Here is a 16,377-nt window from a genome sequence, read left to right on the forward strand (position 1 = left end):
CAGAACAGTCCCATAAGCCTAAGGGTGAAAAGGAATAGGCCCCCATTGCCTCTCTCCCCTAGTCCTCGGCCTCTGCCTGGCTGTTCTGCCCCATCCTGAGGCCCCTCCTGACCTATGGTCCTTCAGTGGGGGTGGATCTGACTTTGCAGTTCTTCCTGGAGGCTGGGCTTTAGAGAATTCTGTTGGGCTACATGCCCTGCCCATGGGCTCTGCTCTTATCCCCATGGCCTTCCTCTCTGGCCTCCAATTGGAGGGGCCTGGGGAGAATGCTGCCTCCCACACTCTATTAAGATAGTTCACCATCTGGGCCGACTGGCCCCTACCTCCCTAAGGCCTCTACTTTCCTCTCCAAGTCTTGGCTTCTAGGCTCCTACAAGGGGAGGGAGGGAGAAGAAATTTCTAGGCTTTTGTGCTGTGGCCTGAGGAGTACTGGGAAAGCTCATTTAGCCACCCGGAGACCCAAACCCCCAAACCCTTTTCTCCAAGGGCTATTTCAGTGGCCTCCTGGGTCCTGTCCTTGGCCTTTTTTGGAGCTCTACCTCTCCATGCCCAGGCCCCATCTGATTCATAACTCCTCATTGGACCCAGAGGTCCTCCCTGGAGGAGGTGGGGGCTAGGCTGAGCAGGGGCCTAGTGCCTCTGGAAGATGGGTGACAGGGTCCCGCCTTACAGGCCAACAGACCATTGCACCCCAAACACGGAGTCCATGGCTGGCTGGGGCTTTTTGCTCTGCTCCACCTCCACCTGGTGGCACGTGAAGGAACTGCTCCCAGTCCCAAATAAAACAGTCCACAATTATGGCCTCATCTTCCAACCACAGGGCTCACATTTTTTTCAGCAAACTGTGCTCCAACCTCAGAAGTGGAAGAAAGGAAGGGAATGAACACCTGGATTGGGACTCACACCAGAGAAAGCCTGGAGAGAGTCACCAATCATCCCTCAATTCCTCAGTCCTTCTACCTTTAGCATCCTTCCCCCTGCCCCCCACATCCTGTAGCCACATAAATGTCTCCAGTCTCTGGCCAGCATGGAAACCATTGCCCTGGAGCCTGTTCTCCCTCAATCCCCTCCCCCATTTCCCCCATCACCCCAAATCAAACCAAAACAAACTCTGTCCAGACCTGAAGACTAAGCTGTCTGAGAACTTGTTTCTCTCTCTCAAGCACACCAGCACACACATGCACACACTCACTGCCCGGCCCCACTGGCAGCCTGACATCCTTAAGCAGGCCTTCAGAGGCAGGTAAGGGCTCTGCAAATGCTTCTTCCCATGCTGGCCAGGCTGCCCGACCCAGTGAGGAGGCCTGAGTGTGGCTCCAGCCGGCTGCAGGGAGAATTCAGCGTTACTATACTCAGGCTGTACAGCGATGTGCGAGGTAGAGGTGACGGGCGTATCGGTCTCCTCTGCACAGGCTTCCGGTGAGCACTGAGGACTGAGAGGAGTCCAAGACACCCCCCACAGCCCCCTAGTCTCGCTAAACAAGGCCCCATCCCTCCCGCAGGGGGAGAATGTCAGTCACCAGGGAAGAAAAGAAATAGAAGAAAGAGACATACTGGAAAAGTTGACCATTGCGAACTGCTGACACCTGTCCCCGGTGTATCCCACAGGACACCTACCAAAAGAAAGAAAACCAGAAAGAGAGAACCAGGATAGCAAGACACAGGCACTGCAACACCCCGGCACGGGCTCCTGCCAATGCCAGCTGGGTTCCTTGCCACCGTTACCATTTGTACTGGCCTTGCTACTTTGCCCCTTACCTGTAGCCCTGCACTTTAAACCCAAGGATTAGGCCAAAAATGAAAAACAAAGCAAAACAAAACAAAACAAAAGAACTAACAAACCAAAATACAAAAAAGAAAAGAGAAACAAAACAAAACAGCCAAAGATCAAAACAACCAACACCCCTGGCCCTACGCCCTATGTCGGGGGGGACTGCACCCGGAAGCTTTCTAGGGAGCAGGGACTCGTGTTTGTATCTTCAAACATACTTTGCTTAGGATCTGGCATGTACAATCGCAAAGGCAGTTTCTCCAAACATCTCTGTCCGAAGAATCCGTTTGGACATCTGGAGAAGGAAAAGGGGAAAAATCACAGAACAAACTGGCATCATCCGCGAGGCTCAGGTTAGAAATCAAAGTGCACAGTGATGAATGAGAAAACCAAGTCGGGCACTGGGGCACACTCTTCGCAGAAGGGGCTGGAGTCGGGGGGGCTGGGTGGAGGGCTCGGAAATCTCCTTCAAATTCTTTCTAATAGATGTGGCTCCGTGGGTGGTGGGGAGGGGAGGGGGGCCGGGAGGAGGATGACATAGGGAAGCAGGGTGGGGAAATGGGGAGCTTACTGCCTAATTGTCCTAGCGGTTGTTGAGACTTCCCTTCTGACTTGCCTGGGGTCCCAGAACTGATGCCCCTTTGGGCCAAGGAAGTCAGCAGGCAGGGTGCTGGGGGCCTCTGGAATACCAAGTTCTGGGGAGCCACTCCTTCTAGGCCCTACCCCAGGGTCCTCTCCAGGGCTCTGGGCAGGTTTGCTCATCCATGAAACAGCCCCCAGAAAGCTCAAAGGAGACTCTGGAATGCTGTTCCCAGACTGTGTGCCTATGACAAAAGGGGCCTTGGAGATGTCTCATTTGTTCTCTTGAAGAAGGTTCTATGGCCAAATAAGCTCAGGAAATCCATTCCCAGGCATCCTTGTAGAGATGCAGTGCATGTCGCCATATGAAAGGCTACTAAAAGTTTTGTAGGAGGAAAGAGCTGAACTTTCCAGTATGTCCCAAATGTATTTGATCATGGAAGTCGTTATCTGAAGAACCCTTGTGAACACGGTTTAGGGACAGCCGCCCTACAGCAATCGACCTGGGAAAGCTTAGTGGGGAACAGGTGAGGCTGGACAGGAGCTGGAATTAACAGCATCCCAGAGGCAGGGGCAGGGCATCTGGCCTCAGATGGCAAGAACCACAATGGGAGCTGAAGCAGGCTCCCTAGGGAACCCTGAAGCCTCTTCCACATCGGAGCCTACTGGCTGCCTGGGACACCTGCCTTTTCCCCATGACCTGCTCCTCCATCCCTGCCTGGCCCGGGGTGGGGGGGGGGCTCATTCTCCCATACTGCTTCCTCTATAGCTGCAAAGCGCCACCCACTCCCATCTCCCTGACCTTGTCCTTCCCCCCACGTACACTTCCTTCTGCTCCTTGGCTGCACTCTTCCCTCGAGTGAGCCCCTGTCTTGCAGATGTCTGGGAGGACTGCCCAGGCCTATACTCTCTTCTGAACCCCAGCAAGGCCAGATATCTAGGGGACGCTTACAGATAGGGCCAAATTGACCCCAATCCTCTACTCAGACATGGGTCTATGCTGCCTCGGCCTCTTCTTCCTTAGGAAACTAGGTCAGCCCATCACCATTGTACCTTCAATAATAGGTCACTGTTTGCCATTAATCAGTCACGTTCTCAAGAGGTGAGTGTACTCTACCTCTTAGGATTCTAGTGTAGACCAACCATCAGTAATTCCCTGAGCTTACAGGGGGTGGTGGCCATTGGCTCACAAAAACCCTGTGGCCCCCAACTGAGCCTGGAGGATGGGAAGTGGTTGGTGAACAGATAGCAGGAGTTTCTCTGGGTCTTGATGGCATCTCCCTCAGGGGAGGCCGGAGGCTGGTCCCTGCAGTGGTGGCAGTGTGTGCAGGTATGCTTGGCCAATGGGAGGTGGTGGACGGCTGGGAAGTATGTGTGGAGAAAGTGGGGGAAGGCTAGAAGAGAAGTTGATGCACGCTCATCCTGTTGAACAGCCTGGCTTGGAGGGGCAGGCTACCACCTTGTCAATATATCCTTCTCTGGTCCTCGGCCCTCATCCCCAGTCACCCCAGCCCAGGAAAATGGAGGTCATGGCTAAGGCTTCCCAACCAGCTCCAGTCAGGCTCAGCTCTTCTTCCTCAGCTCTCAGAAACTCACGTCTACTTGGGATGGGGACTAAAAGGGGAGAAGTGATTTTTAAAGCAGCAGCCCCTTTGGGGTGGAGAATAAAGACACAGGAAGTTGCCAAAATGACTCTCAGAATCCGCAAAGGAATGAGAAAAAGATAGGTTTGACTGTGTCCAATGTCTGAGATTAGCCTGGCTCTTGGAGACAAGGAAAACCTGTGTGTGTGTGTGTGTTTGTGTGTGTGTGTGTGTGTGTGTGTGTGTGTATGTGGTGTTAGAGAGAAAATGGGGGCGTGCAGGGGCAGGAGGAGACAAAGGGGAAATTTATTGCCAATGCTGACAGTCAGGGATGCTGTCCCATGGCTGGTGGAGACCAATGATAACTAAGCACATCCCTGTGTCCCTGACCCCACACCCAGCCTGGAATAACCTGAACGTCTCCTCATATCTTTCATGGCCACTGAGTTGCACAACTCAAGGTGGCGCCGTGGACAGATCGACAACACAAACATGCCCCCTGGAGTTGTGCAGTGTGGTCCTAACCTTTCTGCCCTGGGAAAGTGTGTTGCCCCCTGGCTGCACAACAGAAAAGGCAGTGGGGGATGGGTACAGTGTGGGGGTGGGGAGGACTGACACCCCGCACTGTTCTTTGGGTACTGGCTCCTTCCAGGGGACTCCTGGACATTCCTAAGGAGAGATTCTTAGCCTTGCTTGTTGAGGATGAACCACACCCAGGAGGCTGGGGCTTCCCTAGAGTAGGTTCTGGGGCTGGACCTACGGCCTCTCTACCCTGCACCCAGGACCAGGTAACAGGGTACAGACTACTTTAGCTTATCACCCAGGTGGGGAGTCTGAACTCAGTATGGGTGGCTGGCTGGTAGTGGGTGAGTTCCCACTCAAACAGGGATTTACCTGGCACAGGAGCTCAGAGGACAGATCAGAAGGAGCGGCAGGTAATAAGCCTTCCCAGCCCTTCCCCCCAAGTCATGAGCTATGACTATGGGAAGGTCTGTGCCCAGGGCTGGAGAAGAGCAGGGGTGAGAGAGGGGCAGAGAGGAGAGCCCACGGGCTGCATCTGGGGTGACAGAGAAATTGGGACTCTGCCTCCCCGTTTACCCGCCCCGCCTCCCGGGCCTCAGTTTCTCCTTTTGGTAGCCTGGGGATAATGCCATGTGTGCTGCCCTCACCCAGGGGAGGGGGAGGATGAAGGATGAGGGTGTGCCCCGGGCACTGGAGGGAGGGAAGGGTCTCTGGCCTCATGAGGGGTGGGGTGGCGATGTGGAGAGGATGAGCAGGCACATGGGTATGGGATGGGGGAGTCACCTGAAAATGGGGTGGAGGGAACAGAAGGAATGGGGGATGAGCTGATGGGAAAGAGAGGCATGCCGCTGGTATGTGCACAGGGCTGGAAAGAGAGTCTTGTTCTGTCATCATCCCCTGAACCAGTCCCCAAGAGTCACGCACCAACCGTGCTCTACAAAAACACGGAGAGAAGAGGAGAAAGCAGCAAGAGGAAGTGCAGAGGCCGCTGTCTGGCCCAGACAGGAGACAGTCCCTTTGATTTGGACCCCCATTTTCAAATCCCCCTAAGTTTTCTTTTTTAAAACAAAATTCAGTATCAGTGACACTGTTTCTTTTGGCTCTGAATTCCAGAAAAACAGGAGGGACGGAGTGTGCCTGCTTTCCAACACCCCCGGCAGGGCTCTGAACCAATACACAACAACAAGTGTCAGAAAACCAGGAAGGAAAACTGATTTTTATAGAAACTGGAATGAAACTGACCAGTCTAGTTTCATTATCCAAGCTAAGCGGAAATGCAAAAAAATCAAAATAAAAAGTAAACAAACAGCACAAATGGTAAGACGTGAGTCCCGTTTCCTGAATTCTCTCCTTTTTATTCCATTCAGGTGTCAACAGGAACCCCAAGAGGCCTGCCCCCCTTCCTCCCATCTCACCCACCCGCAGAATGGCCTCTGGGCTCTGCCCGGCCCCCTCCCTCCTGTCCTTCTCCAGCACAGCTCTGAGGACCTGCCCTCCTGGCCTCAATCCCCGCCAGGGATGCCCCTCTCCCCTGAGGGCTCAGGGAGTCAGGGAAGTGGGTTCCAGGGTGGGTTGAGTTGGGGAGGTGGTGGTTCTGGGTACCAAGTTCTGGTGCTAAGCAGTGACCCCCAGTTGCCCTGCTGGAGAGGGGAAACAGGACATTATCTTCACAATGGCTCAGGCTCCTGCCCCCTCGTCTTCTCATATGTAGCTGGAGGGTCCTTCCCAGAGGGTCCTGTGGGTACACCCCTGATGGCAGGGCCCTCTGGGAACCCATGAGCTCATCACTCTCTTTCCCACACTAACCCTTCACTGGAGTCCTGGGCCCCATGACGTTCCTCAGCCTTATCCTGGGTGGTTGAAACCTTCCCTGCCTGGAGCCAGGGCTGATTTCAGTGGCACTGCTAGATCCCTTCAAGATTCCAGGGTGCAAGGGGCTGGGGAACAGGAGAAGCCTGGTGTGTGTGTGTGTGTGTGTGTGTGTGTGTGTGTGTGTGTGTGTGTGTATTGGGAGGGATAAGAAGGGGGTGCAAGGCTAGACCAACTCTGTGAGGTATATTCCAGAACTCTTATGAGTTTCTATGGGTCTATTCCAAAGAGTTCAGAGCATTATCAAGGCTAGAATGTTCCCCGGGGTCTGTAGCACTCACGTAGCAGCCTCCAAGAGGCAGAAGGAGGGAAAGGATTAGGGGCTGAGTCTGGGCTGAGAACTTCCCTGGGGGACCTACTGTTGCTGCTGGGACATATAGGATGGAGGAGGCTGGGAAAGGGATGGCAGCAGGTAAAGGGTGGGACCGGGGAAGAAGCCAGCAAAGGAGGCCAGCTGGGGCAAGAGGCACAGATCTGCCTGGCAGTCCAGGCCCAGCTAGCCTAGCACAGAGGGGAGAGTGTGAAGGAGGCGGAGCCCCTCATTATCACTTTCTGTGGGGTGGTCTTTAACAGTCCTGGCTAAGGCTGTAGTCAGAAGGGAGAGCGGGAGAGCTGAGGAGTGCTGAATCTGACCTTGTCTGTGGGGTGGGCAAACGCCTCTCTCTGGATCTCCGTAAATACTCTGGTGGCCTTTGCCCAGATGCCATGGGAATGGGGCGGCGTTGGCACCTTGCTAGGCCCTAGGCTTGGACTGCTTTGAAAACCCAAAGTTGTTAGCTCAGCCTCCCTCCACTCCTCCTCAGGAGCCAGCCAGAACCTGTGCTGCCTTCAGTAAGTCCCCCGCACCCACCCGAGAATCTGTCAAGGGGGCATTGTGGGCCTAGCTGCCCAGGAGATCTGGCTGGGTCTGATGAAGCCCTCCTTGACGACCAGGCTCCCACCTGTCCTGTTTGCTAAGTGACGCAGGTGGTTCTAAGCTGTTGGGAAGTCCTGCTGGGGCAGCCCTGCCTGGCTGGAGAGTAGGCTCTGGCCCTTGGGGAGGCAAAGAAGCCCCAGCTTAAGCTTTTCCTCAACCCTGACCTTCCCCATTGGGCCACACCCAGAGTGATATCCTGCTGGGGTCCTTTCACCCCACAGAGAGGGGCTAGGAACTGAAGTAGCACAGGCAGCACCCAGAGCAGGACATTGGGGTCCTGCTGGTCCTGAGGTGAGCACTGGGGGCAGAGCCCTCTTCTCCCCACAAAGCTCCAAGAGCAGACCCTCAGCTACCAAGGGCTCTGGGACTTGAGCCCTGCCTGACCCTACCAGGCTCCTCATTTCTGGGGAAGACACACCCTGGAAAATGTCCATCCCCAAAGTTTGGGGAGTTGCTGTGAAATTGAGGTGTGTGTGTGTGTGTGTGTGTGCCTGTGTGGGAGAGAGAGAGAGAGAAAGAGAGAGAGAGAGAGAGAGAACAAACCCAATGCCCAGGTCAGAGACTGGCATCCCCATCTCCCTAAAAGGTGCTGGTGAAAGGGTGGACATCAGGAGATGGGGTGGGTAGGGGCCTGTAAAACTGGGACTACAGAAGCCCTGAGCCCTTTACAGCTTACATTTCCCGACATTCCAGGAAGTGGGGTGAACCTCCCTGTCTACACCCCTTGTCAGTGCTTGAAGCCTACTTTTCCTAGGGCCCTATCCTACCCCCGGCCCACCCCCACCGGCCACTTACTTGCAGGAGAGCTGGTTGATGCCCTCGATGTAGTAGCAGACGCCTCCGTTGACACAATAGGACTTGGCAGTCTCGTTGCACTTGCGGGCATGTCCCGACCAGGATGACAGAGTGGTGCTCACTAGAGGTACGAGAGACACGGGCCAGTAACCCACTGAGAACACCTCTGGGCCCCAGGAATCACCTCCTTCATAGCCCTTCAGGGCCCATCTCAAAGCTGGACGATCAGAGACTGCAGGGATGGCTGGGGAGAGACGGTCTGGTGGTCCCTCCCCGTCACCAACAAGGCAAAGGGGAAGCCGCCATAAGCTCTGACCATTTGCACAGTACCACCTGCACCCTCACTTGGGACAAATTCCAAAGGCCAGGAAGATTTTGTTTGGAGTGGGTGAGAGGCTAGCACAAACTGCTCCCTTTACTGGAATAGGGCCCACCTCTCCTCTTCCCTGCCTGCCTTCCTGGGGGCTCCACTGCAGGGGGATGAGATGCCATGTCTTACTTGGGGAAAAAAGTCACAGGGGTGCAGGGAGGGGACATCCACATCCATCCACACTGTTTGGGCTCCCACAACGGATCTGGGGCTGGCGGGAAGGGAGCTGGGCTTTGAGGGGAATGGCATCTTTTGGACACTGTCATTTTCTAAGATCTAAGGAAATGTGGGGAGAACCCTAGCTTCCATCTCTTCCCGTGTGTGTGTGTGTGTGTGTGTGTGTGTGTGTGTCTCAGGTAAGTCAAGCCTCCCAGGAATGCTACAAAGGCCACTAAGCCCTTCTCCATAAGCATCCAGGGTCTTCTTCATGTCTGCCCTCCCCTGGCCAGCAGCTCCTCCTCCTCCACATAGTCAGCTGTTGCCTCTGTAGGGAGCCTCCAGGCCTTGGACAGACCAGGCTATAATCCCTGGGCTTCAGGTTGCTGGAGAGGGGATGGGCTGGGGGACAGCTGGGATGTGAAAACTAGGTGAGAGCAAGATTGGGCTTTAAGGCTGCTAACCCGGTCTGCACCTCTGATCGATCACCTTCATTTGATAAGTGAAAATAACTAAAGCTCTGCTTCTCCCCTGGGTTGGCATCCAGAAAAGCTGGCTTCAAGGGAAAATTCTTGCCTTACATGTCAGTTTTATCTGTAAGCTAACCCTCTAGGCTGTGTATCCAGATTGGGCAGCCAGAAAGGGGTGCCTGCTCCCCCCTCAGCCTCTGGGGCTCTGAGGGCCTCACTCCCACCTACGCAGCAGTGGCGTCCTGACTGAGATGATCCATCCTACCTGGGCTGGTCCTTTCTCCTCAGGGGTATTGAGTCTCTACCACCCGCTGCAGTAATGGGGGGTGAGAGGAGGAGGAGGAGGGCAGGCACTCGGCGCCCTCAGTGTTTAGACATGTGGGGAGACAGATGGAGCGTGGGGACTGGGAGTGTATACACAGCTCTGCCTCTGTATATGTCTGAGGAGCACGCTGATAAAACTCAGCGGGCACGGCCAGCTCCCACCTTCGCCTTCACGTCATGCCTGCTGCTGACCTGGCATCCTTGACCCCCATCCCTGCTGAGGTCTCCTGCCTACACGCACCCCCACACCCAGCTGGGACCCACATGCTGGCTGGGAGAGGAGGCCTCTTAATGGTCTCTGTCCCTCTTCTGGGTCAGTGAGACCCAGGCAACTAAGAAAGGGACAGAGAAAAGAAACAGCGGAGGTGACCACGCCTGTGAGTTATAAAACCCCATTGCTGGAAGGACCCTAGAGGTTGTCCTGCTCTTTGGTTACATTGCCAAGGGCGAGTGAGGAAAGAGAGCTGGGAGTGCCTGTCCAAAGTCACAATGTGTGTTGTGATGAGGCCTCAGAACTCCTGATGCCTGGATGAGCACTCTTGCCAGCTACCCAGTCCCTCATGGAAGAACACGTCAACACCAAGGCTTGACATAAGCAGATGAATGCAAACCTGATGTGGAGCCTTGGCTAAGCCAGGGAAATCTTGGCCTGGACCTGCCAGGCCCAGCTTGGCTTCCACTGCAGTCATGGGTGGCAGAGCCTTCCCACTGCGGTGTTAAGTGAGCACCAGACAGCAGCCAGGGTGGTGGCAGGGAGCACAGCTGCAAACTCGGGCCTGTACACATGCATGTCTGTGCTCATTGAGGCCCTGGGAGGCAGAAGACAAATCCTAGAGGAACACAGGGCCCCAGCTGGGATGCACTGGCTTGGGCTGCCAGAACTGTGTTGTCATGGGGACTAGGGCCCCCAGGAAAGGCAAAAAGGGAAGCCAGTGGGGGGGCCAGTCACAGAGGGTGTGGAAGGAAATGGCCACAGGCCTTTCCACCTCAGAAAGAAGTACCTTAGGCCACCCCTGTGAGGGCAGGGCCTTCTCAAGTCGCTACAGCCTAACTGCTGGTGGTGAAGGCTCATGTCAGGGAGATTTCCACACAGAAAACAGTGCATTCACACTGTTCTAGCACAAGTGGGCCCCCAAGGCAACATTTCTACACCACCTCATCAGCATACCCATGTTTCTTCACTGTGTTCTCCCGGGTTTGGGGAAGTGAAAATGACATTTGGAGTCCAAGTTGGAGAGTCTGGCTGCTCCCTTGATACCTCCACTGGGATGGCCCCTAGCCACCCCAAACTCAGCTGCCAATCACCGGCCCAGCCACGTGTGCCTCTAGTCCTGGTCACCAGTGACTGCACGGCACAACCCTAAGACCTAGAGGGCATCTTTAAGTCCCGTCCTCCTTTGTTCCCCCAGCCATCTGTCACCAAGGATTGCCTTTCTATATCCTTACAAGGCTCTGTTCATGTCTCACTTTCACCTCCCCAGCCCAGGCCTCCATGGTCTCTTTCGTGAATGACCTCAATAGCCTCCTCGCTGGTTTTTCTGCCCTCACTCTTTCCTTTATCTCTAACCTTTTTGCTTTGCAGCTGCCAAAGTGGCCTTTGCAAATATATGAATTCATCACTTCTATTATCAAAACCTGCCAATGGCTTCCATTTGCACTCAGAATAGAGTCCCCTAACTCCTCCCAGGTCTAATCTGGGCTTCCCCACCTCTCCCGCTTCATGTCTGTCCCTCGCTTGCAGTAAATTCCGACTACACTGGCTTAGTCTAGCTCGTCTAACAAGCCAGGTACCTTCCTGTCCAGGACTTTCAAAATAACAGTGTGTCAGAGAGGCTGTTCAGGTTCTTCCTTACTCCTCTTAGCTTCATATACGTGTACTTGCAGTGCTTATTCTAACATAATCAAATGACGACTTGTGCAGTTACTAGCTGTGCAAAGCTTAGCCCCTCCGCTAGAAGGTAAGCCCCATTTGGGCAGCGGCCACACCTGTCTTGTGTAGCCCTGAGCCTTGGCCGACGATGGCACCTTTTCTGTAGATCAAAGCATTATCTCCCGTTAAATGCGGAGATTCCTGGGAGGTCATTAGGGGACGGAAAATTAAAACCACAGTGTGATATCACTTCACACCCACTCAGATGGCTATAATAAAAAAGACGGATAATAAAAAAAGTGGTGGTGAACCTGAGGAGGAATTGGAACCATCATCCATTGCTGGTGGGAATGTAAAATGGCACAGCCACTTTGAAACAGAAGCTGGAGGTCCCTCAAAAAATTAAACATAGAGTAACCATGTGGCCCAGCAATTCCACTCCTAGATGTAGACCCAAGAGAACCGACAACAAGTTCTCACAAAAACTTGGACATGAATGATACAGCAGCATTATTTACAATGCCCAAATGTGGAAAAATCTCAGATGACCCAATAACCCAAACTGATGAATGGATAAACAAAATGTGGTATATCCATAGCATGGAATATGATTCATAAAAAGGAATGAAATACTGATACATGCTACAATACGGATGAACCTTGAAAACATTATATTATGTGGAAGAAACTAGTCACAAAAGACCCCATATTGTAGGAGTCTATTTATGTAAAATATCAAGAATAGGTAAATCCATAGAGGCAGAAACTAGATTAGTGGCTGCCAAGGGCTGGAGGGAGCAAGAAACGGGGAGCGACTGCTAATGGCTATGGGGTTTCTTTTCGAGGTGATGAAAATGCTTCAGAATTATTGGTGACGGTTATCCAACTTTGTGAAGATACTAAAACCTACGGAATTGTATACTTTTAAAAGGGTGCATTTTATGGTATGTAAATTAGACCTCAAAAAATTGATTTAAAAAATGCCTGGGCAGGGTAAACCCAGGAAGCCTCCATCAGCCATTATTGTCCTGGTGTGAGTGGGTTTATCAGGGCCCTGAAGAGAGAATGGGCCAGAAGAGGGGCTGAGACGCTCTCCCTGCTGCCAGCTGCTGCAACTGCTTTTCTCCCTTGCTCATGGAGAAACCTCTGCTTATCTTTCAAGGCCCAGATCAAGTGTCTCTTTATCCATCAAGTGTCCCGTCCTGCCTGCCCGAATGCCCCCTTTCCCATTGGTAAAGTTGCCTATCCTTCCTCTTTAATGTGTTAGAACAGGCAGATACTTTGAGTTCAGGTTTTAGCTTCTGGAAGCCTGGACAGTGACTCCCCAGAGCTCAGAACAAGGTCTTGCTGAGTACAGCCTTGCTGCATACATGACTGAGAATGCATGCGTGTGTGTCCATGCATATGTGTGTGCGTGTGTGTGTGTGTGTGTGTGTGTGTGTGTGATTAAACAGCTAGCCTTTTTAAGGTAAGGCATAGGCCCAGAAGCCTCTCCAGGGCTTCCACGGTCCAGTAATACCCCAGATCAAACCTGCCTGCCCTCTGGGTGAAACCAGGCCCAGCCCGACATCCTGGGACTGGTATAGCCACCCGGGACATTTCTAAGTTCTCTTCCACCTGGGATGAGGCAACTAGTTTCTCTAACTCAGAAGTGGGTTGGACCAAGTGGATTGTTGTTAAAAGCACCACAAACTTCTTGCCAACTCATCCCCATTCCAGCCAACTCAGGAATGCAGCCTCTTGTGAACTGGCAGAGCTGTGACTGCAAGAAGGGTGTGCTGTGATTTGGGGAAGGAGAATTGAGCTTCACAGGAACAGAGCTGCAGTAGGCAGCCAAGAGCCACCTCGATGTCTCTTGAGTGGCTACTGTGTGGCCTCCCCACACCAGTAGCTCTGGCTTCCCTGGGGCCCAGATGGGCCCAGCCAACCCACCTTGGGATGAATCAGAGGTGGGTACGCACAGCTGCCCAATACTGGCCCTCCATCTCCCTCCCTGGGGTGTGGATACTGTAGGTCTTCTGGGTTCCACAGGGAAACAGGGAACATCCTGGGCATCTACTTCTGCCTGGGAAAACGTCCCCTGCAGTGTCCCTGTTTACCTCTGCACATCAACAGTAGGCTCTGGCCTGCCATGGACTAAACAGGGCAATCGAAGAGGTGTGGTATGGTGTGATGCGGTGGTGCTGGTGGTGGTGGTGTGTGTGGTGGTAGCAGCTAGGTGCATAGGATGTCAGCCTCAACATCAAACTCAGAATTTCAGAGGTTTCTCCATGAGCAAAGTAGAAGGGGCTTAGTGATCATCTAACTTCAGATGGGAAAACCTCAGGCTGAGGAGGTGGTGTATCTCACCCAGGATTGTACCACAGAGATGGGACACAAGTTCTGGACTCGTTCCACCACTCTCCTGCCACTCTTTTGCCAGGCAGGAGAGATAAGAGGCAGGGAACTCCGTGGGAAGCCCTCAGGACCAGCCCAAAGCTCCACTGTCTGGTTCCCTAACTGATCAGAACGTGGGTTGCTGAGGGCTGACAGGCGCCTGCGTGTGGGATGGGTTGCAGCTTCTCCGAGGAGTCTCACAAAAGTTCCCAGCCTTAGGGCCCAAGCCCTGTAAAGGAGAGAGGGCTCTCCTGTGGTTTTCTGCATGGCAGCCCTTCCCTCCTCCTCTGCTAACAGCAGGCCTCTGGGGAAGTGCCCCATCCCATGGTCCTGGCAGGGCCACACTCACAGTACTCTGCTTCTCAACACCCACTCTGCACACTCACAGGCCTGGCAAGGATGGCACCCCATCCCCCTGAGCACAGTAGCTAGGCCGAGCACAGCACATCACAGCAGGGGGAGTTGGAATCCATCCTTGTGATTGTATGAATGGACACAGAGACAAAGCCATCTCTTTGGGTGGTGAGCTGGGATGATATAAACCTGGACCTGTCTGAGGCCATGCCTCCTCTTCCCAATCCATTCCCCACACACGGGAGAAGCCCGTTTTCCAGTAGCAGAGAATGAGGCCTACACACAGTAGGAGAGCACACTTGGAGTCCTGCTCTGAATTCTTGGACCGTGTTGTGTCTAGCGCCCATTCTACCTCTGGATGTCTCAGTTTTCAATAAGCACATTCCTTCAGATAGTTTTAAGTTGTGTTCTTGTCAGTTCCAGTCAAGAAAATCTTGAATAATACAACAGGAGACCAAAGTGGACCTGAGAATGTCTGCCTACTCTGGCTGAGGTAGCAGGTGCTAGACTCCTGGCGGGCCCATTTTCCCAGGCTTGGGACAGGTTGGGAGGAGCAGAGGGCCCAGGTACCCCCACAGCAACCATGCGCAGCCTGGGCCATGTGGGAGTCAGTTAAAGGCCGTGGAGCAGGTTCTTAGTCCTATTAGATAATATATCCCAGGTGCCTGCTATGAGCCAGGCAGTATGCTAGGCCCTGAGGCCAGAGAGGTAAACAGGCCTCATATAGCACATGGTCTCAGGGTTTGCCAAGTGCTTTTACATTGTACAGCTCAATCATTAACAAGCTGTTTGACTTTGGGCAGAATGTTTAACCTCTGTCAGCTTCAGTCTCATAATTTATAAAATACATCATGGCCTTGAGTAAGGGTTCAAGAGATAATGGGGAGGCTGGTGCAGAGCACACTCTTAGTAATAGTAGCTATTATTATAACTCCTGGGGAGAGGGCACTGTCCCACTCTCCCCACTCCTGGGCTCAATTCCACTGGGGAGATATGAGAGTTGAAGAATCATCGAAGGCTAGAATTCAAGATATATACAAGACCATGGTTGGCCAAGAAGTGGCCCAGGAATGGGGCCTGAGCTGGGCCTGGCACTGCAGTAAGTTGGAGTGATCAGGGAGGAAGGCTGCCTAGGCAAGATGTCATGGAAGGAAGAATAAGAACGGGATTATAAGGGACTGGCTGCCGTCATTTGGACCTTTCCTTGAGAGCTGGGCTGTGGGGCAAAGTCTTTGTTCTGTGGCTCCATGAAGTGGGTGCATGACAGGATGAAAGTGTCTTTGAACCTTTGAACCTTTACTCTGGTTCAGGTAAGTAGGGATGAAACCGGGCACCAAGGCTGCTCCTGAGGTGGGGTAAGAATAGGAGGGATGGGTGTGAGAAAGATCCAGAAAGAAGCCTGGCCAGGACCATTAGATACAGTGGTAGGGGAGACAGAGGAAACTGAGAGGCTGGGAGAGCAGGGGATCCCTCACAATACAGGACAAACAGGGTCTGAGCTGGGTTTTCTTCTGAGGGCCTAGGACAGTGGATATTCCACCTTCCCCTTACACAATGCTGGGTTTAGAGAGTTCTAGAAGGCTGTATGGTGGAAATACAGGTGGGCGAGGACAAATACAGGATAAGACTGTGATGGGGCAGGACTTGGAAGTGAACCCAAATAACCAGGGAGCCAAATGGTATGCTCAGTCTGTGGGTGTCAGGAGGAGGGAAGAGATCTGTGGGGTTTGCTAGATATAGGGGTACGGCCTGAAAACAGGCAGTTCTGGTGACTCCCCAGTCAACAGAAACAACCAGGGCCGGAGAGGACAGCCCAGCAGGAGGCAGCCTCCAGGCTCAAGCTGGAGCTGCCCCTGCAGAAAGGGAACACTAAGGGTACCTGGAGTCGTGACTACACAACTTTTCAAGGGAAAGGACAACAACGTGTGGGGAGAAGAGGCCTGTCATCCCTGACAGGCTGTCCCCAGGGTCAAAGGTACCCAAACCCCCCTGGCCCCTCCCCGCCATGTCCCTGTGGAGACAGCTGCTTGCACTGGAGTACCCAGCAGAGCAACAGGCAAGAGGCAGTCAGCTTGCACACACATCCTGGGCCCGTCTCTCCCTGGCGCCCAGCTCCTGGCAGCACAGCCTCCCATAATTGCCTTCTAAAAATATCCTTCCCCCACCCCACCTCTTGATTTCAAAATATTTAGTTTTTAGGGTATTTAAAATGAGAGCTGGCGGCTCTTCCAGGCCCAGATAACAAAGCTAAACATTTATGCTTCAACTGCATTTCTCTGAATCGGCCCAGATCTCGGGGCTTGATATGGCAGCAGCAGGAGGGAGGAGAGTCAAGTGCAAGATGGATCATGTGCTGGCCTCCCAAGGGCTGGGGGGCAACTGGCCTGCCCCACTGAACCCCCGTAGGAGCCCTCCTTTTGTT

At 53.4% G+C, this 16,377-nt stretch overlaps 1 protein-coding gene across 9 annotated transcripts in view; it reads right to left on the reverse strand.

Moving 5' to 3' along the window:
• Nucleotides 1-16,377, reverse strand: part of NRG2 (neuregulin 2) — a 184,011-nt gene that overhangs the window by 15,741 nt on the left and 151,893 nt on the right. For 5 of the 9 annotated variants that reach the window (XM_033096416.1, XM_033096415.1, XM_033096422.1 and 2 more), the window contains 2 exons: nt 8,036-8,156; nt 1,990-2,066 (listed from right to left, as the gene is read on the reverse strand). In XM_033096416.1, coding sequence (XP_032952307.1) covers nt 1,990-2,066; nt 8,036-8,156 — 198 coding nt within the window. Of the gene's footprint in view, nt 1-1,554; nt 1,614-1,989; nt 2,067-8,035; nt 8,157-16,377 lie in introns of all 9 variants that reach the window. The other 4 variants (XM_033096419.1, XM_033096417.1, XM_033096424.1 and 1 more) reach the window with 1 other exon arrangement.

Source organism: Rhinolophus ferrumequinum, chromosome 24 (assembly GCF_004115265.2).
Source record: "Rhinolophus ferrumequinum isolate MPI-CBG mRhiFer1 chromosome 24, mRhiFer1_v1.p, whole genome shotgun sequence".
Classification (NCBI taxonomy): Eukaryota; Metazoa; Chordata; class Mammalia; order Chiroptera; family Rhinolophidae; genus Rhinolophus; species Rhinolophus ferrumequinum.